Raw genomic sequence first — 23,333 nt, 5'->3', positions numbered from 1 at the left:
ATGTGTGAGCAGTTAGTTGCCTATGGAGGCCAGAAGAGGGCACCTAATTCCCTAGAGCTGGAGTTACAGCCACTGGACTTGGTTCCTAGGAACCAATCCAGATCTGCAGAGCAGTAAATGTTCTTCACCACTAAGTCCTCTTCCATTTTTAAGAAATGTCAAGAACTACATCATACATAGTGGTCTTAGAATCTGTTTTCCTGTTACCTTCAGGTGCCTGTGCCTGTGAAAGTCTAGGTAGTTTGATTAAGAATGTCATATATTTAAATGCTTAGTGATCAAGAAGTAGAATGATATGGAAAGGATTAAGGGTCCTTGTTGGAACTGGCCACTGGGATCATGGGCTTTGAGGTTTCAAAGGTCCATGCTAGGCTGTGTATCTCTGTCTGTGGATCACGGTGTAGCTCCGAACTACTTCTCCAGCCAGAATGTCTGTCTGCTGCCATGATAATGGACTAAACTGAAACGGTAAGCAAGTCCTGAATTATATACTTTCTTTTATAAGAGTTGCTTTGGTCTTGGTGTCTCTTCACAGCTATAGAACAGTGACACATCTGAAACATTTTAAGTCTAAAAAGCCTATGGTCATTAAGTCAATACTCCCAACTTCTCTGTCCATTTAGAGAGTATGTGTCATATGACATAGTAAGCCTTTTCTGCAAGAATCTGGAAGCAAGGAGTAGAATGTCCAAAAGAACTGGGTCAAGATAAAACTTGAGTGAGACATGTCTAGATAAGATTTGGTTCTAGCCAGAATATAAAGTTATGAATTCTATCTCTTGTTTTGGAACTTCAGCTAAATCACGAGGCTTCATGTGCTCTCATCTGTTAAAGATCTACATCAACACTGTGTCTGTAAGGATGACATATGAAGTCATCTTCTACACAGGAACTCATACACCAATTCACAAGAGTGAAGCAACTAGATTAGGTAAATGGCCATGGCCTTTGGTGATGTCCCAACTCAGCCAATCCTTCCTATGAAATACATCATTTCCATACCAACATCTGAGTGTTATGCAAACACTCATTTTTAGATCTATAAATACAACCTATGAGAATTCTAAGTCTACTTCTTATAATTCAAATGGTTTAGAGATTTATTGTGGTAATATTTACATAAAAGATTTAATGCTACAATGGCTTTGAAACTAATGATCTAAGGACCTAAAAAAAATTAATGAAAGTCATACCTTGACTTTTTTATAACCTATAAAGCACTATTATGATTTCAAGAATATAGTATTTAATGAAGTTCTTTTCTTGATGAGAAATAATGTTATGTTCTTAATGAGAAATAATGTTAAACTAAGTATTACTTTTCTATCATTTATTTAGGAACATGTTTTACATATTAGGAAAAAACAGAAGGCAACTTGATCTAATAATTTTTCAAGCATATTTTTGTTCTAATAATAGGGGGAAAACTCTCTATAAAGAAAGTTAAGTCCAGGTGCTATAAAAATCCTTAGCCCTTCACATCACAATAAAGGATGTATCTCGGCCAATTTGTTACCTCCACGCACATAATTAGACATACAGCATGCATGGTACTCTTAGCTCTATCCCCAGCCCTGCAGCACAACAAAGGAAAAGCCCCCAGATTAAAAAAAAAAAAAAAAAAAATCCAAAACTGGGCTTAGGCTCTTTGCATTTAAACAGGTAAGATGCAAGCTGCTTAAAAACTATGGCATATTGAAAATATAACCTCTCCTGTATATGCTGATATAATTTAAAATTTAAAGGTGAAAACATACATTTACTAACAAAACACATCCCTATAGAAAATGTTTATATAGTGGAATACTGCCTTTCAGACTCCATTTGCATCAGTAACAATAGTGACTGACTCTAGTCCAAGGAACATGCAGCTCAGAGTAGGCGGACAGTCTTCCCAGTCACTGTTAGGAAATCATCATCAGCCAAAGCACGCAGGGCCTCTTCAAACATGTCCTTGGTAATTGCCTAAGAAATAAAAATGTCATAGATTGAGTCCTTACTGTTAGACACACAAACTTTAATGTTAAGCTACCACTTAAGAGTCTTTGTCTTTTTGGTGGCTGTAGACAATTTTGCTTAATTACATCATATGTGCGTGTGTGTATGTATATCATATAATATATATATATGAAATTTATTTTGTGTGCCTATGGAAATCAAAGGACAGTTTTCCAAAGTCAGTTATCCTTTTCCACCACACAGGTCCCAGAGATGGAGCTCAGTTCATCCAGTTTAGTGCTAGGTATCTTCTTTACCCACTGAGCCATCTTACCAATCCTGCTAGAAAGCATTTCTTATTCTATAAACTAGGATGGCAAACTGGCAAATATTTCTTTAAAGGACTAGGTGTCTGTTGTCCTTTCTAAGCTCTGCCTTAAGTAAAAAAGTGTTGCAAAAGGTCATGCAAATATTTTATTCCTAAAACAAATCTAAACTCCAAACAGGTATACTAACATTTTAATTATGTATTTCTTGATGATATGTTTATGGAAGAGGCAATCTTGCTTACATTTATTACTTATACAATATATATAATACACATATAAATGCTTACTGTGTCAGATTGTCCCCGAATATCCTCAAATAGCTGTTGGTACTTTAAGGCTGGTGTTTTACCCTTAGATAAAATAAGTTTTCTCAGTGCTTCAGCTAATTCTTCTTTCCGTTTACGAGAAGTGGCACTCATTCCTATTTCAAAAAGAAATCAACAGAAATGTTTCTGCCATGAGAAAGTGAAAAGTTAGATTTCCATAAATATTCCTTTAATAGTATTGTCAAGAAAGGTAGAACAGCCAAATGCCAGAACATATTCAATAGCACGAGGTTTTGTTACTTGAATTATTTTATCTATCATTAGCTACTTGCCACTGAAAGCCTATATAAGCTGTTTAGCAAGTATAATCATACTTATTAGGAGATCAAATTTTTTGAGTTAGGGCCTTACTATGTTGTCTCAGCTTGCCTAGTAAATGACCTTCCTGCTTATCTACTGAACAAAATACCAGAGGAGATAGAATCTCTTGATCTTAAGTTTTTGGTTTAAACCAAGTAACAAACCTGTAGTAAGAATAGATATGTCCACAATGCCAGTGCGAGGGTCAGTGGCAGTGACAAACCTGTAGTAAGAATAGATATGTCCACAATGCCAGTGCGAGGGTCAGTGGCAGTGACAAACCTGTAGTAAGAATAGATATGTCCACAATGCCAGTGCGAGGGTCAGTGGCAGTGACAAACCTGTAGTAAGAATAGATATGTCCACAATGCCAGTGCGAGGGTCAGTGGCAGTGACAAACCTGTAGTAAGAATAGATATGTCCACAATGCCAGTGCGAGGGTCAGTGGCAGACTGCTTCAGAGCCTCCCGGTGAAGGCGTTTTGCCTCTTCCACATCGATTGCTTCAACTTTGTCTGAAAATCTTACTTTAGCATGGGCTTCTGCTAAGCGAATTAATGACTCTAGCTGTCGAGGGTAAGCAGAAACCATCCCCCGACTACTCCCGATCTTCCTCATGTTTACATAAGCCTATTGAAGGTAGGAAAAAAAAAACAAAAACAAAAAAACAAGTAAAACCATTAGCAACAAGAATCTCAAGCTTCAGAGATGACAGTGAACAGTTAGGGTTCTGCTAAGTAACTGAAATCCCGTCTGCCTGCAGTGGAGGGTTACTGTAGGTAGTTAAAACTGGATCTAGGCCTTGGACTTGGAAGTCACCCATGCTGAAAAACAGAGGATTGTTACATCGACACATGGTGATATGAATGAAATGTCTGACAGATATCTTGTGAATACAGATAGGTATCAGAAGGTTGGCAACGTAACTCAGAAGAATGCATGTCTGGTCTCCATGAGAATAATCTGAAGTACCAAACACATAAATACATACATACATGACACCATGACACACACCACCGCCGCCACCGCCAGCAGCAGCAGCAAACACAAGCAAAGGAAACAGTGGCAGAGGAAAGGAATGCATCAGAGGGCCTGTAGGAAAAGGCCTGGTAAATGATAGCCAAAAGATCCACCCTGCAAGACATGTTAGGTAACTGAATAATGTTTCAAAGAGCATTAAATCATTTTATATGTAGTTTCATCTATTTAATGATATGAATGGAAATTCACTACCATGTGTAACATTCACCTAGCCTATATATAGGATATAAGCCCATCAAGGCGCATGCCATAACATAATACTCAGCCCAAACAAGCCCTAGCCCATTCCTGCCCAGCTTACATTATAATACGTGGGACTCTAAACATCTTAATGTTGAGGTCTGGTCTGTTGCTATGTATTGATTGTAATGTTAAGAAAGGTGAAGAGAGGAAGAAGCTGCCATGGGCTAAGCGAGTCATAAAATAATGGTCACATGGGTTGGCTAATTGGAGTTAAGAGTGGCCCAGAGGAAACACGGCAAATTATAATAATGGGATTATTGGCTGAGAGATAGAATAGAATAGAGGATAGGGATAAGCCCAGCTCTTGTGCTGTTTAAGGCTTATTGTAAATATAAAAGTTGTGTATCTTTTATCCAGGAATAGAAACCCTGGATAAGGATTAAAAATTTCTACAACTTCTTACTCGTTAAAACCAAGCAAAGTAAGGTTAAGTGAAACAGATAACTCATCCACAGTTACAAGCTTCTGTTTCCTAAGCCTAGTTACCTCAATGAGAGCCTGGCTGGCCTCCTCACTCAGCCGGGGCATGATAGTACTATGTGCATAGGCAATGTAGTCTTTCAGCACTGCCATGTCCAGGAACTCCTGCTCCACCTGCTCCTCACTTTGGTAGTACAATGAAACCAGGTGGTGGGCTAGGCGTCGGTCATATGCCTCATCTTGAGGGTCTAGCATGAGGAAAATGAGATCAAACCTGACAAGACAAGAGAAAAATACTGTCTTCCTAGTTGAAACACCAACATACCTACATATAGGACATAAGCTACCCCATCTCCAGCCGACCAATCCGTAGTTCTGCCTAGGTAAGAGCAGAATAAAAAGTTCAAACTCTCCTCTGAGAAATGTTACTGTAATCCAGGACCAATTGGATATTGCATTTGGATAAAAACACCTTCAACTGTTTTGAGGACATAAGGAGGGTACTTCAGTGATAGAGCATTTGCCTAACACACGAGAGGCCTTTCTTTCGATCTCTAGCACCACAAGAAACAAAGCAAATTTAGTCAAATAATTAAGATACATAAACCCTGCCAAGAGGCCCAACCAACCAAACCCGAGTGTTTAACATCAGACTGTTAGCGTTACCTACTGCTTTCAATCTCCAGCTGTCAGTTCTAGGAATAAGAAAACAGAAGCATTTGTCATACAGAAATGTTTGGTACCTTGACAACAGTGTGTGTGGTAGTTGGATATTTTCAATGGTTGTTTTTTTAGGGTTCCACTGGGACTCAATAGGGTTTGCTGCTGCCAGGACAGAGGTTCGTGCATTGAGCTGACAGATGATCCCAGCCTATCAGAGGAAGGAGTGCAGTTAGGAGCCTTTTCCTGACTCCCCTAAGGAGGAAAACCACCTTCATCTGATCTCCGGCTAACCTCGTTTGCTCTGCCGGTTCTCCAAGAGTCTCACTGACTTTAGTGGACAAAGATGGTGCCCTGCACTCAGACTCATGTCTAGGACTGAGCTTAGACATATTCACTCTGCAGTCACATTTTTAGTTCAAATTACATTTTATGTGCTGGGTGTTTTGCCTGAATTCAAGTTTGTGCATTACATGTGTGCTTAGTAATCCTGGAGTTCAGAAGAGGACACTGGATCCTTTGGAACTGCAGTTACAAAAGACAGATGGTGGTGAGCCACATGTGGGTGGGTGCTAGGAATCTGTATCAGGTTTTCTGGCCAAGCAGCTACTGCTCTCAAACATTGGGCCATCCCTCCGGCCACATTTTTCAAATCAAAAAACAAACTGGTAGTAACTTTAACACAAACTCAAGTTTGTTAAGTACTACATATTAGTGAGTAAAAGCAACTAATGTAAGAAGTTTTAATATAGAGCTTTAACTGCAAACTATTGTGAGCTTGCAGTCATAGTGGACATCAGCACTCACCTTTGCAATGGACAGAGTCTGCTGTTCCATGACCTCATGCAGCACGGACCTTGTGCTTTCATTCATTTTGTCAAACTCATCAATGCAACATATGCCATTGTCACTCAGTACAAGGGCACCTGTCTGGAGGACAAGCTGCCTGGTCTCAGGGTCTTTCATCACATAGGCTGTGAGGCCAACTGCACTGGAGCCTTTTCCAGATGTGTACTGGCCTCTGGGAACCAGGTTGTATACATACTGTAGCAGCTGGGACTTGCTGGTGCCAGGGTCACCACACAGAAGGATGTTAATCTCAGCACGGAATTTACCCCTTCCAGTGTGACTGAAATCCTTCCTTGTTCCACCAAAGAGTTGAAGTAGGATTCCCTAAAAAAACAAATACATCTAAACATTCATTTGTTGTACAGTGTATGCTTAGCATATGTTTTAGAGGTTCTTTTCTATTTTATAAGTTCACAGTATTACCAAATCATCTAAGAGTACTCAGGCCATTCTAAGTATTCCTAACCTAAGTAGACATTATCCTAAAACTTGACCAGCATGAATCCCTGTTCTGACCCCACATAACTTAGGTTTAGGAACACGATTGTACACAGCAGAGATGGGTCTATAAACAACAAAATAGTAACACTCAAAACATGAATATGCAAAGCACGAATAAGTGTGTACACCTCCCCTCCCCCCAAAATTAACACTCAACTATCCACAAGGCAGGAGTCAGTGCCTTGCTATGTTACAGAGCAAAGAGTTCCAACCTCTGGAAGACAATAACAGAGGCAAATGGACCTTTAGTTACGTGATTCTAAATAACTGTGAATCTCAATACCAAGCTAAAACATTGTTACCTTTTTTATATCTTCATGTTCATAAATGCTGGGAGCCAAGGCTGAAGCAAGCCGCTCATAAATATCTGGCTTCCTGGAAAGTTCCTTAAGCAATTTCACACGTTTCTCTGAAAAAAGTTTCTGTTCTGCTTCTTCATCAAGGCCATGCAGACGTTTTGCATCCGTTTTCCGATAATGGATGACATCAATGTGGGTTTTATAGACAGACTTCACGTTGCTCACTCTTGGATTAACTCGAATAGGTACTGCTCGATATATGCCTAAGAACATAGAGAGGAGACACAACTACCTTTCCACTTCTCTTCTGTAAGCTCAGTGGTCAGCAGAGGCAATGTGCAGTACCTAGGGGCTCCATCTCACTTGAGCACCCACTACCTTAGTCTTCCAGGCTAAGGCTTCCATTCAGAAGTCAAGACACGCAAGAAATGGCCAAGGTGGGGAAGAAACAGGTTTTTAAGAACAGATCCAAAATCATATTTGTAATCACCTGTGTTATATGAGCTTAGGGAATTATCTGCATAACTATTCAGTACACAATTGTAGGTGCAAAATGAATAACAAAAAGGCTGTGTCATGACAGTATTTAATATAGTAATGTCATTTCCTTAAGCTAAAAGTAAAAAGAATTTACTTAGTAATTGGCTGAACAAAATACTAAAGCCCATACCAAAAACTTGGAAGCAAAAACCCTAAAAACCCAAATCTTTAGAAAGCAATTTTACGAATAGCAAGACAGACTACTTAAAGGTGAAGGGAAAATGACAATTTAGGACTAATACTAGAGAAAGGATATTTTCTGCATATCTTCTCATGAATCTAATTAAGGGCTGGAGATAGAGTTCACAGCAGAACATTCGCCTAATATATGCAAAGCCTTGGGCTTGACCCCTGCTACTGCATGCCACCATCACCCCAAAGAAGGTAATTCAGAGAAATTAAGTGGTAAATAATACTTTAACCACTCTAAATGTATACAATCTCTAAGGAAGGTTTTATTAAACTGGTATATCTGATGCTCTTCTTTGGGTTTCAAACTAGCTTTGAACTTCACAATAATTTTATTTCCTGTTTCTTAAAAAAATAAAATCTTTAATTTATTATTAGTGTATAAGACGCTTGTGTGTTTGCACGCATGTGCCAGGGTGTGGTGTGTGGAGGTGAGTGGATACTTTTGGGAACTGGTTCTCTCCTTCCATCATGTAGGACTAAGGGAAGGAACTCAGGTCATCAGAATTGCATGGCATGTACCTTGATCCCCTGGACCATTTCTCTACCTTTTGAGGACTAAGCCTGATCGCCTCATCCTTATAGCACAGATCATGATCCTTTAACAAAACAATGTAATTCTCATTAAAAATAGAAAACCAGCTTATAGCGCTAGTGAGATGCTTCAGCAGGTAAAGCCTGAATCAATTGCCACCAAGCCTGAATCAATCCTCAGGTCCCAATGTGGAAGAAGAAGAAGACTTCTATAAGCTAATTCCCTGTTTTTTCACCCCAATATACAAAATTTCAAAAAAAACCCCCAGCACTTATGTAACAATTACACTTTACTCACGGAGGAATGTGAACTAGATTATTAATGACATTTTGAACACTCCGGTTTGTTCCTGTAGGTGATAAGAGCACTGGAGGGAAAACTAAGGGCAAGGGGTGGGGGCAAAATTGGATTGTAGGGCTCTCTTATGTTGGGGAAGAAATCCTGACTTACTGGGTAGCTGGGTCAGTGAGCCCCAGACTCAGAAGTCAGGGATCCTTGGATTCAAATCCCCATGAAGAACAATGTTGTCACTCAACCCATCACCCTTGACCAAGTACCCACAACATTCCTCCAAAATGTAGAAAGTCTGCCACATGCAAATAGCATTGAAGACAGGACAGTTTCTGCATGAAGAGACAGCATTTAGAATCTAGAAACACAAATTATGCAGCAATGAATTGCAAGTCAAAAAGTCAGCAATAGCTTGCTATATGTAAAGTGTTCTGTCCTACTCTCTAAGTAATGTTAACCCTTACCTGTACACGTAGGAAATAGTAGAAAAACATGCATTTATGAACCCCAGTTGGCTTTCTGTCCTTGAGTTACTAAATAAATACTCCCTAATGCTGCTCTTGTGACATCAACATTACCAATCTGAGACATATGCAAAGTTCTGAGAGATAGATCTACATGGCAAGGACCCACCAGGACCCTGATTTTAAAACCTGCATCTGAGAACTTAAAGGGTTAAATAGTAGTAAACCACAGCATAACTTTTGCCTTTTTGTTACAAATCTACATTCTTACCTGTGACATTCACTCTGTCCCCTGGCTGAACCTTGTCTACAAGATCATTGTGGGCAAAAAGGACAACAGTGTGAGGTGTCTGCCCAGCAGGCATATCTTCAGGAGACTCTTGAAGCTTGATCTGAAGAAGAGTAAAGAGAAAAATTCAAGAAACAAACAAAAAAACATGGAAAATAATTACAGGTCTCTGTATAGTGCTTATACGATGTTTGAGACATAGTATAGCAATACTAAAGCCTCAGTGTTCTCTAAATTCAAGTCACTAGTAAAACCAACAAAAATGGAAAGAGCAGAGTTCTACCAAGGAGGGTTGAGGGTGAACTGACAAACTAAATTTGGCTGAGGATTTACAGAGAGGCAGGACACAGGTAGCAGTGTGTGTTGGAGAACCTTATCATGGGTGCAGAGGGGCCACGTACCATCTGCTTGTCAGAGAATAGTGAACGGTTGTGGATCAGTGCCATACTGTGGGTAGTGTGGCAGTGTACGCAAGTGCAGGGCTCAGCAATTCGGCCTCGGTCCATCTCTACCCGGGTGGTATGGGCACAGACTTGGCACTGGAAAAAGGCCTCCTGCATCTCGGGAATCAGCTGTGACGTTCTGATAACCATGCCACTGATGGTGATGAGCTGATCAATGTCTGTAAAGGAAGAAAAGTTGGCTTGTCCACCAGCCACTTCCCTCAGCCCACCCAGGCCTGGGTCTGCCACTAAAGCAGAATCTCAACTCAAGTAGAAGTATAGATGACCAGAGATCCAGCATGCACCATCAGCAGAATCAGCTGGTTAGTATCCTCAGAACTAGCCTAGGATGCTCTACCTATGTCCAGCCTGCTTTCCTCTCAGCACCAGTATACTTCTGAACTTTTTATTTTATTCTCTTTCTCTTTCTGCTCCCCTTCCCTCTCTCAGTATATGAGCACATGCATGCCACAGTGCAAGTGTGGAGATCAGAAGACAATTTATGGAAGTCAGCTCTCTTGTACTATGTGAGTGCTAGGAATCTAACCCATGTGGTCAGTTTCAGCATCTTTACCCATTAAGCCATCTTGTTGGCTAACTGCTGGCCCCCGTCTGGCCCTTTGTTCCTTAGGTGTACTGCTTAGAAGACATCAACAGGTGAGAAGTTTGATGTGTAGGTATATTGTCTCCCAGCCTTTCATCTCATCCACAAAACCACCTGGAAGACCTGAAATCTCAGGTAAAAATCTTGGGCTGAAAATGCTTGTGGTATGGGGAGGGTCTGCTTATAATTTCAACAGCAGTGAGGAGAAACCAGAATTTTTAGGGCTTGCTAGGCAGCCAGACAGTCTAGTCTAGTTGCTGAGTGAAAAACCCTGTCATTAACAATCAAAAAAGCTGGATAGCAATTGAGAAATGATACCCTACATTTCCTCTGGCTTGCACAGCATGTCCTTGTATACAAGAACAGTCTAGACAACATGGACAAAGCATTTATGACCCCGAGGATACTCTGAGCCTCCTTTTCTGACACCTACCAAATGAAGCAAGGACATAGCTGAGGACATCATAAATATACACATCTATTTTTATAGTTAGTGCCTACGAGAAAAAAAGCACTTTGCCTATCAGTAACACTATCTATAAAACAAGCTTCTTTTACACTTTTGCTTTCCATTTCTACTCTTGCTTTTATGCCTCTCCTCTAGTTGCTCCTTCCTTAACACCTCTGCTGGACTCAAAGGCCCTCCTGTCCCACCAGTACACAGTGCTCCTCACAAGGCCTTTAAATATATTTCATCCATTTTCTTGTTTGCCACTCTGGGCTAACCCTCCCCTCCTTCCCTTAAAATTTATATGCAATGTGCCAACTTCTGAAATTAGCTGATCACTCAGCCATTCTTCTTTCCAGAAGTAAGATTTTTTAAAATAAAAGTATGATTTTACCTAGTAGCTATCTCCCTTACTACCTTTTTTAAAGGTTCACACATGGATGAGTGATCTACACTAATTTACACTACAAACTTCACACATGGAAACACATAATTCTGACCTGTCCAAGTTAAGATGCTAATGTCTCATAATTGAGCCACCATCAGAATCTAAATGAATTTATATGTCATGTGCTTCACTGAATTACACGAGTGGAAAATCTTTCTCTTCTAAAATTTCCCTATTTACTTTGAAATAAAATTTAAATTCTTTGTTGGGATTCTAAGCTTTCTAGAGCTAGCTTTTTGGGTCCCAAACCCTGTCTCACAAATCCTTGCTTCAGCCAGCCACAGATGCAAACAGCATTTTCTATTTTATCCTTGCTTTCTGTTATCTAAAAGAAATTCTATCACATTCACTTATCAAACTCTATTATCTTTCACAACCAACTTTTCCTTTATAGGTTCAGGACTTTGTCTATTCCCTAAGGCATAAACAGACACTTATCTTCTGCTCCTGCTTTCTTTACCCCCCAAGCTAGAATTTTCTTAAGTTTAAGGAGAGCTCAGATCATCAGGTTTGCTCAGCAACTGCTTTTCTAGCTGAGCTGCCTTGCTGGCTTTTAGTATTTTTCTTCAGTGACTAAAAAAGTGCACCTACGAGCTAGGGATTTATTATATTTGGATAAATTAATTTTACAGTTAATGAATTGTTAAGTCATTTCTATCAGGTATTCCAGTTAAGTTAAAAAAATGCATACTAAGTTGATAAAAGTATACAGAAGAAATCTTTTCAACTTCTAATCTAATGCTATCGTTACCCACCACACAAACCTTGAGATCTCTTTCTACATAAGGCATTTCTCTATACTAAACATATTACCTTCTGGATTCAAGTTTCTCATACTCTTTGTCTTCAATGCATTAAAAGGTCTGACTTGAATCTGATGTTCTAAGATGGAGTCAGGATAACGGTCAAAGAAGATCTCATTGACAGCCATGTCAAAGGTTGGTATAACCTCCTGTGAAAACAAACAGCAAGATGTAGGGGACGAAGAGATGACTCAGAGTTGAGAGCATTTGTTGCTCTGTTAGGCAACAGGATTCAGGTCTCAGCACTTTGATCAGGTGGCTCCTAAGCACCCTTAACTCCAACTCCTCTTCTGAGTTCCACAGAATCAGGAGTTCAAGTTCTCTTCAACTACAAAACTACTTTTGAACATTCCCCTGCCTCACAGGCTTTCAATTAACACCCCCTCCCATAAAACCCAAGAAACCACTAGTAAGGTTCATTATTTTTAAGAAGCATTACCAATTAGTAAATATAAAAAAAGTACTCCTCCTATTAATTGTAGAAAAACAGTCTGCTTTAAGAAATAGTCAACCTTTGCTAGTATCCTTTTTACCAAAATATAATTCTGCTTGCCAGGAACATTCTTGGTAAACATTTACGTTAATCAGGAAGCTCAAAGTCAAATTCTTACCTGTGGGTAGGAGATGAGCTGTCTATACAAGTTTTTGCCAAATGATTTTATGTGTTCACAGTTCACATTTAAAAATGGCTCTCCTGTAATATTAATCTGTAAGATACACGTACGTCATATTTTACTAATCGTATTATCTCAAAATATAAAACTTTCACTTGTAAATCATATTTGATTACCTCTCCAAGTCGTTGCATGTACAAAGGTTGCGTAATATCTATGCCAACATTTTCTTCTTCTTTGGCCAGAGGATCAGTAAAACATTGAAGGAATCTCTTGATGTAGAGAAACAATATTACGTTTTAATGAGTGTAAGATATGTAGCTATTATTAAGAGAGAGAGAGGGAGAGAGGGGGAGAAAGGGAGAGGGAGAGGGAGAGGGAGGGAGGGAGGGGGGGAGAGAGAGAGAGAGAGAGAGAGAGAGAGACCAGCAAGAGGGCCCGTAACTAAGGATACCTGATTAGAAGCCTGACCACCTCAGTTTGATCTCCAGAATCCACATGGTGGAAAGAACCAGCCTCTACAAACAGGCCTCCACATAAAAGCTGTTCATGACATGCTTCCCCAACCCCAGCAATAAATACATGAAAAAAATTGAATATATAGCTATGTGTAAAAAAAAATAATTTCTCCTTTTTGGGTTTGAGACAGGGATCTCACTAAAAAGCCCAAGCTGGCCTTGAACTTTCAGTAATCCTCTGCCCGAGTGCTCAAGAGATTAAGAGTTTACCACCTAGCTGATCATGGTGGTATGCACCTTTAAGAAGGCACAGGCATGCGTGAATTTCAGGCTAGCCTGGTTACAAATGCAGCTCCAGGACAGCCAGGGATAGGTACATAGAGAAACCATCTTGAAATAGCAAGAACTAAGAAGAAAACAAAGTATATCAGCACGTTGTGCATGGCAGACTCCTTTGAGGCATAAATTCTAACCCACTGACAACCTGCTGTGACACGTTATGGCTGTTTACACATAAGTTATACCTTCTCCCAAAGTGTGCACTGAGTTTTAGTGCACATAAGAGTACCTGAAAATGTTCTTTGCATGTTGCCACATTCACGTCTGTTCCCCAAATCACAAGCTTTTGGCCTAGAGACTGTTCACTTGCTACTGTGTCTTCTGCTGCTGCCTATAGAGAAAGATAGGATAGAACCATGTTAATAGAATGACATACTTTACGCTCCCAAGATAAGGTCACCAGATATCTGCTTTTGTACTCACTCCGTCAGACTGCAGATCCACCTGCAAACCCTTTCGTGCTGAGCCCAGGTCTGGCCTCTGCCTCATGGGTGTGCCTCTCACCCCACTTCTTGGGGTTCCTTCCACTCGAGAGCTGGGAGTGCCATATGTCAATGGCGAACTAACATCAAATTCCAAAGGAATAGCTATAAAAACAACATATTCAGCTTTACCACGAAATCCCCACAGCACATCAAATCCCAATTTCAGAATGCTGTTTGCCATTTTAGACAGAATACTTACTGAAAACTTTCATAGCCAAAATGTAGTTCTACTATAAAATATGCTTTCTTTGCTCACTTGGTCCTAACTAGGTCCAACTCTGCTTCATTCCCAGGTGTTTCAGTGTACTCTATCAGTGTACACGAGAATGCTAGGTATTATAGCAACTGTTAAAACAGCAAAACCGACAGCCAACCCACCTGAAGAATGCATCTGAGGAGGGCTGGAAAACAAGGCATTCTGTGCAGCTGGGCTCTGCAGGTCTGCTCCTGGTGAGGTGGGCATTGGCAGCAACTCTCCGGTGGAAGAATCTTCGCCTCTACGTCTCCCACTGGGAGATGATCGGCTTTCCTCACTTCGAACTTCCGTCGTACAAAACAAAACAGACTCTCAACGCTAATGCTCAGTCTCCCAGGAAGTGCCTCCGAGAGTAGTCTTATTACTTAAAAAACAATACCGTCCCCACCCCAACAACGCACAAATCCCAAAACACCCGAACTGGAACAGAGGGAAAAGGCATTTTTAACCAAGTGAACCGACCACACCAGACAGCCTGGAGATGAGCGCCCAGAATCATTTTTATCTGGGTGGACGAAGGTTACTTATGCCCAAGGCCTGTCACCCACAGACCAGGCTCGAAGGATTCAGAACATTCCACAGTGCTGCGGGAAGAGACAGGAGGCGGAAAGGGTGACAGATGGGAGGGGGGATGGGGACTCACGCGACTGGGTTGGGGTGACTCGTCCGCGTCGGCTGCTGCGGCGACTTGGGGTGGATGCCGGGGACGACATGGTGCTGTGGTAGCTGCGCGACTAGAGAAATCTGGCTCTCAGTTGTCCCGTTACGGGACTTCTCGTACTTCGGATCCGGGTTAGTTGCAAACACGCACACCCAGGAGTGCGTTCCTGGCTCGCAGGTTGAAGCGATTCCCGCCAGCCGCTCTGTCGTCACAGCGCCCAGCAGCTTCTGACCAATCAGAGAGGCAAGGGCGCGTAGTTCCGCCTCCGGAAAGCGGCATTGCGCGCCCTGACGCCATGTAGGTGTGCCCTGAGAGGAGGCTTCCTGCCAATCACAGAGGCAAAGGCGTGTAGCTCCGGCTGCGGAAGGCACCACTGCGAGCCGGCGGGGGAGTTCTTAATGGCTACGTAGGTGTAACAACCCCGATTCACTTTGCACTCCCCTCGCCTCGGGTGGGTCAGCCTGCCACGGGATTGCGTTTTGGCGGGAAACCCGCGGCGGGCACAACCCCTTTTTCTGTGCGGCGTGTTTACATCTGAGCTTTCCTGAGTACAAGCACCAATCTGTGGTATAAGGCTTGGTCAGACTTGTTCTGTTCTTTTGTGATCCTATGTGCACAAGTTAAGCGCTACAGACCTGTAGGCTGGTGCACGCTTTCACCCCCTCCCGCGAGAGTATAAGTGAGCGGTTCCCGCTGGGCCTTCAGGAGAGGCTTGGGAAGGGGACTGTGGTGCGCATGCGCTAAGCGGTTCCGGCACTATGGCGGACCCGGGGGCCGGCTTGCGGTGCTGGCTACTACAGCTGCAGGAGTTCGTGTCCGCAGCAGACCGCTACAATGCTGCCGGGGCCAGTTACCAGCTGATCCGTGGCCTGGGGCAAGAGTGCGTGCTGAGCACTTGCTCTGCAGTGCAGGGTAAGGTCCCTCAGCGCTCGGCGTTTCCGTGCGTGTAGTCAATATCCCGTTGAAGTCTACGGAATCGGCTCTTTTCCTAGTACCTGAGGAAGATGTTTGAAAACAGGTGTTGGAAAATGACCCCCAAATTTGGTAGTCATTTTTATCCAAAGTTGGATGAGAGTACAAGAGGGAAGTATTTTCTTTCATCGTAAACTCGGTTGAACTCAATAGGACCTTTACAAAATCATTTATTCGTTGCACCACGTTTTTCAGAATAATTGCAAAAGTTAATGGAAGTTATGCAGGTTTTTTGACTTTTATTTTTTGAGTTAGGTATTTCCTATATAGCCCAGCCTAGTCTGGAATTTACTGTAGAATGAGCTTTCAAATGCCGGGGTAATAGATGTGAGGTACCACATGTGCCTTGTTTTTTTTTTAACCATTTAGTAATGCCTGCATGATAACATGATTTTCTTGTGGGAAATGTCTCATTTCAGCCTTAAAAAATATTTTCTTTTGAACTAGCCTAGACTGTTTCCAACTTCTGATCTTCCCACCTTTTTGAACTCTTCTTAACCCCCAAAGGGAGGGGATATATGTATTAATTCTCTCTCTCTCTCCCTCCCCTTCCCTCATCTCCCTTTCTTTCTGTCTTTCTTTCTCTGCCCCTCTCTTTTTCTTTCTGTCTCTCTTTCTTTGCCCCTCTTTCAGCCTCTTTGTCTCTGTCTACCTTTGTCTCTCTCTGTCAGGGTGTGAGTGGGTGTGTGCAAGACAAGGTAGAGCTGGAGTTACAGACATCTGATGTATGTGCTGGGAACTGAACTCCTGTTCTCTGGAAGAGTAGAATTTGGTCTTAACCACTGGTCCAAGATAATGTTTTTAAGTTTAAACGTGAGGGCTAGTGGTAGAGTATTTTCTGGTAAGCATGTGGCATGGGTTCAACCCCCAGTACTACCACAGAAAATGATAATAATCATCTGATCATTTTGTGGGTAAAAAGGATTCCTTTCTTAAACATATATGCAGACTTTTTTTAAAAAATCTCAATGTATATCAATGTAAACTAGTTGGATATTGTATTGCAGACCTTTAGTCCTAGGCAGAGGCAGGTAGATCTCTGAGTTCCAGGTTAGTATAGCTTTATAGTGAGACCTTGGGTTTTGTTTGTTGTTTTTTTAAAGTAAACAAAAGTTTGAATAAGCTGCTATATAATAATACATTCTCATGGACCTAGTAATGATGGACAAAACACAACATAAAACACTTTTGTTACTTTATTTACATTTCAAATGTTATCTCCTTTCCCAGTTTTCCCTCTGCAAAACTCCTGTCCCATTCCCCCTCCTCCTGCAACTATGAGGGTGCTCCCCCTCAACTCCCAACTCTTGCCTCACCACCCTAGCATTCCCCTACATTGGGACATGAAGCTTTCAAAGGACCGAGGGCCTCCCCTCCCATTGATGCCAGATAAGGCCATCCTCTGCTATATTTGTAGCTGGAGCCATGGATCCCTCCATGTGTACTCTTTAGTCTCTGGGAGCTCTGGGGGTGGGTCTGATTGGTTGATATTACAGATTGCAAACCCCATCAGCTCCTTCAGTCCTTCTCCTAAGTCTTCCATTGGGGTCCCCATGCTCAGTCTGAAAGTTGGCGGTGAGCATCAACATCTGTATTGGTCAGACTCTGGCAGAGTCTCTCAGGAGACAGCTATATCAGGCACCTGTCAGCAAGCACTTCTTGGCATCAGCAATAATGTCTGGGTTTGGTGACTCCATATGGGATGGATCCCTTGCTTCAGTCTCCACTCTTTGTCCCTATAGTTCCTTTAGACAGGAGCAATTCTGGGTTAAAATTTTGAAGATGGATGGGTGTCTCCATCCCTCAACCGGGGGCTGTGCCTAACCTCTGGATATGGTCTCTACAGGTTCTCCCTCCCCTTAGTTGGGTATTTCAGCTAATGTCATCCCTGCTGTGTCATGGGAGCCTCTTGCTTTCCTGGTTTCTAGGACTTTCTGGTGGCTACCCCAGTTCCCCATCCCCATTGCTGTACACCTCTGTTCAATTTACTGACCCTCTGTTCATCTCCCTTGTCTCCTCCTGTACCTGATCCTGCTCCCCTTCCCCCATTCACCTTCTTTCTTCTTCCCAAGTACCTCTTAACCTCTACCTCCCATGATTATTTTGTCCCCCCTTCTAAGTAGGACTGAAGCATCGGTATTCCAAGCTTTTGGGCTAAAATCTGCTTATCAGTGAATGCATACCATGTGTGTTCTTTTGTGACTGGGTTACCTCAATAAGGGTGATATTTTCTAGTTCCATCCATTTGCCTAAGAATTTCACAAAGCCATTGTTTTTAATAGCTGAGAAGTACTCCATTGTGTAAGTGTACCACATTTTCTGTATCCATTCCTTTGTTGAAGGACATCTGGATTTTTTCCAGCTTCTGGCTATAGTAAATAAGGCTGCTATGAACATAGTAGAGCATGTTTCCTTGTTGTGTGTTGGGGCATCATTTGGGTATATGACCAGGAAGTATAGCTGGGTTAATTACTATGTTCAATTTTTTGAGGAACCACCAGACTGATTTCCAGAGTGTTTGTACCAGCTTGCAATTCCACCAGCAATAGAGGATTCTTCCTCTTTCTCCACATCGTCGCCAGCATCTGCTGTCACCTGAGGTTTTTTTTTTTTTTTTTTTTTTTTTTTTATTAACTTGAGTATTTTTATTTACATTTCGAGTGTTATTCCCTTTCCCAGTTTCCGGGCAAACATCCCCCTAATCCCTCCCTCCTCCTCCCCTTCTTTATGGGTGTTCCCCCCATCCCCCCCATCACCTGAGTTTTTGATCCAAGTCATTCTGACTGTCGTAAGGTGGAATCTCAGAGTTGTTTTGATTTGCATTTCCCTGATGACTAAGATGTTGAACATTTCTTTAGGTGCTTCTTGGCCAGTTGAGGTTCCTCAGTTGAGAATTTAGGGTTGTTTGTTTCTCTGGAGTCTAACTTCTTGAGTTCTTTGTAAATATTGGATATTAGCCCTCTATCAGGTATAGAATTTGTAAAGATTTTTTCCTAATCTGTGGGTTGCCATTTTGTCCTATTGACATTGTCCTTTTCCTTATAGAAGCTTTGCAATTTTATCAGGTACCATTTGTTGATTCTTGATCTTAGAGCATAAGCCATTGGTGTTCTGTTCAGGAAAATGTCCCCATGCCCATGTGTTCGAGGCTCTTCTCCACTTTCTCTCTTATTAGATTCAGTATATGTGGTTTTATGTGGAGGTCCTTGATCCACTTGGATTTGAGCTTTGTACCAGGAGATAAGAACAGATCAATTTGCATTCTTCTACATGCAGACCACCAGTTCAACCAGCACCATTTGTTGAAAATGTTGTCTTTTTTTTTTTTTTTTTCCGAGCTGGGGACAAATGTTGTCTTTTTTTCACAGGATAGTTTTGGCTTCTTTCTCAAAGATCAAGTGACCATAGGTATGTAGGTTCATTTCTGGGTCTTCAGTTCTATTCCATTGATCTACCTGCCTGTCTCTGTACCAACACCATACAGTTTTTATCACTGTTGCTCTGTAATACACCTTAAGGTCAGGGATGGTGATTCTCCCAGAAGTTCTTTTATTGTTGAGGATAGTTTTTGCTATCCTGGGTTTTTGGTTATTCCAAATCAATTTGCAAATTGCTCTTTCTAACTCTGTGAAGAATTGAGTTGGAATTTTGATAGGGATTGCATCAAATCTGTAAATTGGACTTAACTATACTATTCTATCATCTGCAAATAGTGGTATTTTGACTTTTTCCTTTTCAGTTTGTATCCCTTTGACCTCCTTTTGTTGTCTAATTGCTCTGGCTAGGACTTCAAGTACTATATTGAATAAGTAGGGAGAGAGTGGTCAGCCCTGTCTAGTCCCTGATTTTTGTGGGATTACTTCAAGTTTCTCTCCATTTAGTTTGATGTTAACTACTGGTTTGCTATATATTGCTTTTACTATGTTTAAGTATGGGCCTTGAATTCCTAATAGCTCCAAGACTTTTAACATGAAGAGGCATTGAATTTTGTCAAATGCTTTTTCATCATCCAATGAGATGATCATGTGAATTTTTTTCTTTGAGTTTGTTTATATAGTGGATTACATTGATGGATTTCTGTATATTGACCTATCCCAGCATTCCTGGGATAAAGCCTACTTGATTGTGGTGAATGATTGTTTAGATAAACACTAACATTTAATTGCTTTTTATTTTCAGTGTTACAAAGTTAGAATTCATTTTTGTGTAGTGATCTATTTGTTCTTAAGGAATTTCCAACTTAACTGTTTGTATACACTTTTTGTTGTTGTTGTTTTGTTTTTTTTGAGACAGTGTCTACCTAAACAGCCCAGGCTGTAACTCTACCTATCCTGTATTAGCATCTCAAGCTCTGGCATTACAAGGCTCAGGCTACTGTGCTCAGATACTTACCGATTTAAATTCCAGAACTCACCTTAAAATACTGTGATCAGAAGCTGGACATAGGTTACACCAAGTTAGAACCAAGGTATTCGGGTAGATTTCCTTTCTGAATGGTCTAGGAATCAACCCATTTATTTATTCATTTATTTAGATTGTAGGAGTAAATAAATGTTTCTATGCTGGTGATTCTTGAGTTGAGAGTGTGTCTTCAACACAAGTAGCATGCTAGGCCCATCTCATGAGGTGCCTAAACCTCTCCTGTACTTTCTCCTCCCCCTCCCTTTTTGTTTTTGTGTAGATAGGGACCAATTTCTCCCTTGTAAGCCCTCATATGATTATATTGGGTTCCCCTGATAGCGTATTATATCACCATCTTAAGGTCACTAATTAGCAACCTCATTCATTCATTAGCAGCTTTTATTACCTTGTAAAGTTGATAGTTGATATCTAGAAGTTAGACCTCATGGAGAAGAGTGTTGTGGGAGGGCAGAAAGTCTTACTGCTGTTTACGGCAGCTGTATGGAACAATATGCCGAACTTTCTGTTTTCCTTGTTCTAAAATAATAAATAGCCTCAAGTTAGTTTTACTACTTGCAAGACTATCTTGAAAACCAGGCCACACTTTTACAAGTCTGTTATGGAATGTTTCTTGGCACTTCTGATTTTTTTTTTCTCCTCCCCCACTCCAGCATTGCAGATCTCCTTAGTTTTTTCCAAAGAGTTTGGTTTGCTTGTATTTATCCGGAAGTCACTTAGCATTGATGAAGTAAGTGCAATGCTTTGATTTTTGTCTCTTCTATCTTCCTCGTTGTTGGAGTGGCTTATTCTTACCCATATTTCCTGTTTATTTCTTATAGTTTCGTGATTGTAGAGAAGAAGCCCTAAAATTTTTATGTGTTTTCTTAGAAAAAATTGACCAGAAGGTTCTGCATTACTCTTTTGATATTAAGGTAAGGAGGAGGAAAAGTCAAATCTCACTTATTACCAACTTTAATCTTAAGTTTGTGGTTTACAGAACTCAGACTCTTGTTTCTTTAAACTTTTTTTTATTGGAGCTTACTCATTTTGGCTTGATTGTGTTAGGAATAATGGTGTCATTCAGCATTCATTTTGGTTTTGGTAAGACCTTATTGGAAGAACTTGCTTTGGTAATGTTAACACCGTCATATATGAAATTAAATAATGCCTTTCATAATAATAAATTAGGTGTTTTAAATCATGAATTAGTAGTTAATATTTATAAATATGTCATAATTTGTAACATTCTCTGATACATAGCTTGTTTTATTTACTTTTACCACAATTCTGTGGAGCGTCCTCTACCCCAACACACTCCAGTTTGGTACCAAGGACAGAGCCACCATCTCTCCAGCCCCCTTTTAACATGTCTGTTGCTTTCTTGTTTCTCACTTGCTTTCTTCGCTATCAGTGTGTTGTCTGAGCTACTCACATTTTCCTGTGCCACCTTAGCCGTAAGTAGCTGGGCCTATAGCTTGTTTGTTGATGTATAACAACAAGTATGAAATGTATGTAGAAAGAAATGATGCACTTTCTATTTTTTTCATTTTTTTCAAGTTCTTGCTAAGGCATCATCTACTTGTGTAGTTACCATTACAGCCATAGCATATTGAGTTGGAGTTTTCAGTAAGATTGATTGATTGATTGATTGATTGATTGATTTTTCAAGAAAGGGTTTCTCTGTGTAACCCTGGCTGTCCTGGACCTCATTATGTAGACCAGGCCGGCCCGGAAGCCGAAGATCTGCCTGACTCAGTCTCCCAAGTTGAGATTAAAGGCATGTTCCACCACTGCCTGGCCAAAGTTCTCAGTAACTTTTAATCTGTACATTTATATATTCTATTATGTTTTTAATGGTTAATTAATAAATTTTATTATGTTACACATTGGTATTACCTCCTCAGATACAGTTTTGTTAAGTTAACTTTGTTAAATATTGTTAAGTCTTAGTTCTTAAATCATACTGGTTATTTTTATCTCCTTTTGAATGAGATGTTTCTTTTTGCATCCTAGAATACTTGTATCAGTGTTTATACAAAAGATAGAACTGCTAAATGTAAAATTCCAGCCTTAGATCTTCTGATTAAGGTAATTTTATATTTCTTAGTTGTGTGTTTTTATGTTAAGTGTGCAACATGAGACTGGGAATCTGTGCTTTATTTAGGTGGGAGTTTCGGAGAGGTTAGAGTTGTGATTATGTAAAGGACATGTAGATTTTGTAACCACCACCTGGCAAGACCTGGAGTTTTGTTCTCCTAATTTTCTGAGAAAAATGTGAACTTGTAAGAGACATAAAGAAGAGAATTAGCTGAGAATTTAGTGCTTTTCCATTCGTCACTTTTACTGTCTTTGGTCAAATCTGATGCTGTTAGGTACCCTTGTATATCCTTTGACTTTTTCTCAAAACCTTAGTAGTGAGGATGGATTGATGTTTTCTGTACCCTCTGTGGTTCACATTCACTTGTCGTCCGAGTCCTTTTGCATTTCTGGTTTAGAGTTACATTGGACTAGTTGATGTGTGATCTTGAGTGCCTGTGAAGAAAAGCTCTAGTTATGTTGCTGGTCTCTGGGGAAGTTACAGTTATATTTAGCTTGCCTTTCCCCTGTGATCTGCTGATCACTCACACTAGACTTCCCCATAATCCCAAGTGTGTGTCATTCCCAAGAGTGTAGCTGCTGGAGGTCAGGACTTACTGAAGGGGAACATGTTTTTCTATATTTCCTCTTTAGAAAATTGTAATCTGTTTCTTTAGTTACTTAAGATACTAAGAAGTTCCAGAGTCATGGATGAATTTAAGATCGGAGAATTATTTAACAAATTCTATGGAGAACTTGTATCAAAATCAAAACTACCTGATACAGGTGAGATGCTATTTTCAAATATTTTAACAAATTAACTTTAACAATTTCCTCAAAGAAGGTCTTTTGCTGAAAAAAAAAATGCAGTGGAAACAAAAGGACTCCTTAAGTAGAAACAAATCAAGTGCACCTTGGCTTATAGATATAGATTCCTTAAGGAAAAGCACATCAAGTACAGCTTAGCTTATACAGGTAGATTTAAATAAAACTTGGGGAAGAATTTCATGAAAACTTGGGTACTTTGTGTTTTATTATAAAATTACTTAAAACATTGTTTAAACATGCTTGTGTATGTGCAGGTGCATGTGTGTAAACATGCTTGTGTGTGT

At 40.6% G+C, this 23,333-nt stretch overlaps 2 protein-coding genes across 4 annotated transcripts in view; one reads left to right on the top strand and one right to left on the bottom strand.

Annotated features, from left to right (window-relative positions):
* Positions 1-1,315: 1,315 nt before the first annotated feature.
* Mcm4 (minichromosome maintenance complex component 4) lies at positions 1,316-15,017 on the bottom strand. Its single transcript, NM_033651.1, has 16 exons — positions 14,755-15,017; positions 14,234-14,395; positions 13,794-13,957; positions 13,600-13,701; positions 12,750-12,845; positions 12,571-12,666; positions 11,970-12,108; positions 9,615-9,835; positions 9,196-9,316; positions 6,909-7,168; positions 6,064-6,429; positions 5,340-5,467; positions 4,663-4,870; positions 3,294-3,522; positions 2,555-2,688; positions 1,316-1,965 (listed from the first exon to the last, which is right to left on the bottom strand). Exons 1-16 carry the CDS (start codon positions 14,822-14,824, stop codon positions 1,873-1,875), a joined length of 2,589 nt encoding a protein of 862 aa, NP_387500.1. The 5' UTR covers positions 14,825-15,017; the 3' UTR covers positions 1,316-1,872.
* A 99-nt stretch (positions 15,018-15,116) lies between these two features.
* Positions 15,117-23,333, top strand: part of Prkdc (protein kinase, DNA-activated, catalytic subunit) — a 217,548-nt gene continuing 209,331 nt past the window's right edge. The window contains exons 1-5 of one of the 3 annotated variants that reach the window (XM_039088537.2): positions 15,117-15,178; positions 20,817-20,893; positions 20,985-21,077; positions 22,159-22,233; positions 22,899-23,007. In XM_039088537.2, coding sequence (XP_038944465.1) covers positions 22,929-23,007 — 79 coding nt within the window. In that variant the 5' untranslated portion in view covers positions 15,117-15,178; positions 20,817-20,893; positions 20,985-21,077; positions 22,159-22,233; positions 22,899-22,928. Of the gene's footprint in view, positions 15,179-15,293; positions 15,685-20,816; positions 20,894-20,984; positions 21,078-22,158; positions 22,234-22,898; positions 23,008-23,333 lie in introns of those variants that run through there. The other 2 variants (XM_008768933.4, NM_001108327.2) reach the window with 2 other exon arrangements.

This window comes from Rattus norvegicus, chromosome 11 (assembly GCF_036323735.1).
Source record: "Rattus norvegicus strain BN/NHsdMcwi chromosome 11, GRCr8, whole genome shotgun sequence".
In the NCBI taxonomy this organism is placed as follows: domain Eukaryota; kingdom Metazoa; phylum Chordata; class Mammalia; order Rodentia; family Muridae; genus Rattus; species Rattus norvegicus.
The sequence above is the reverse complement of the archived record's forward strand: the minus strand, read 5'-3'. Positions and strand labels throughout refer to the sequence as shown.

What these genes read in the sequence shown, in the direction of transcription:
- Mcm4 (NM_033651.1), bottom strand. Translation starts at nt 14,824, where the DNA reads ATGTCGTCCCCGGCATCCACCCCAAGTCGCCGCAGCAGCCGACGCGGA. An exon ending in GAGAAACTTGAATCCAGAAG is followed by an intron (nt 9,836 to 11,969) that starts GTAATATGTTTA and finishes CTTCCTTTACAG; the next exon opens with ACATTGATCAGCTCATCACC. An exon ending in TTCGGGGACAATCTGACACA is followed by an intron (nt 1,966 to 2,554) that starts GTAAGCATTTAT and finishes TTTATTTCTTAG; the next exon opens with GCAATTACCAAGGACATGTT.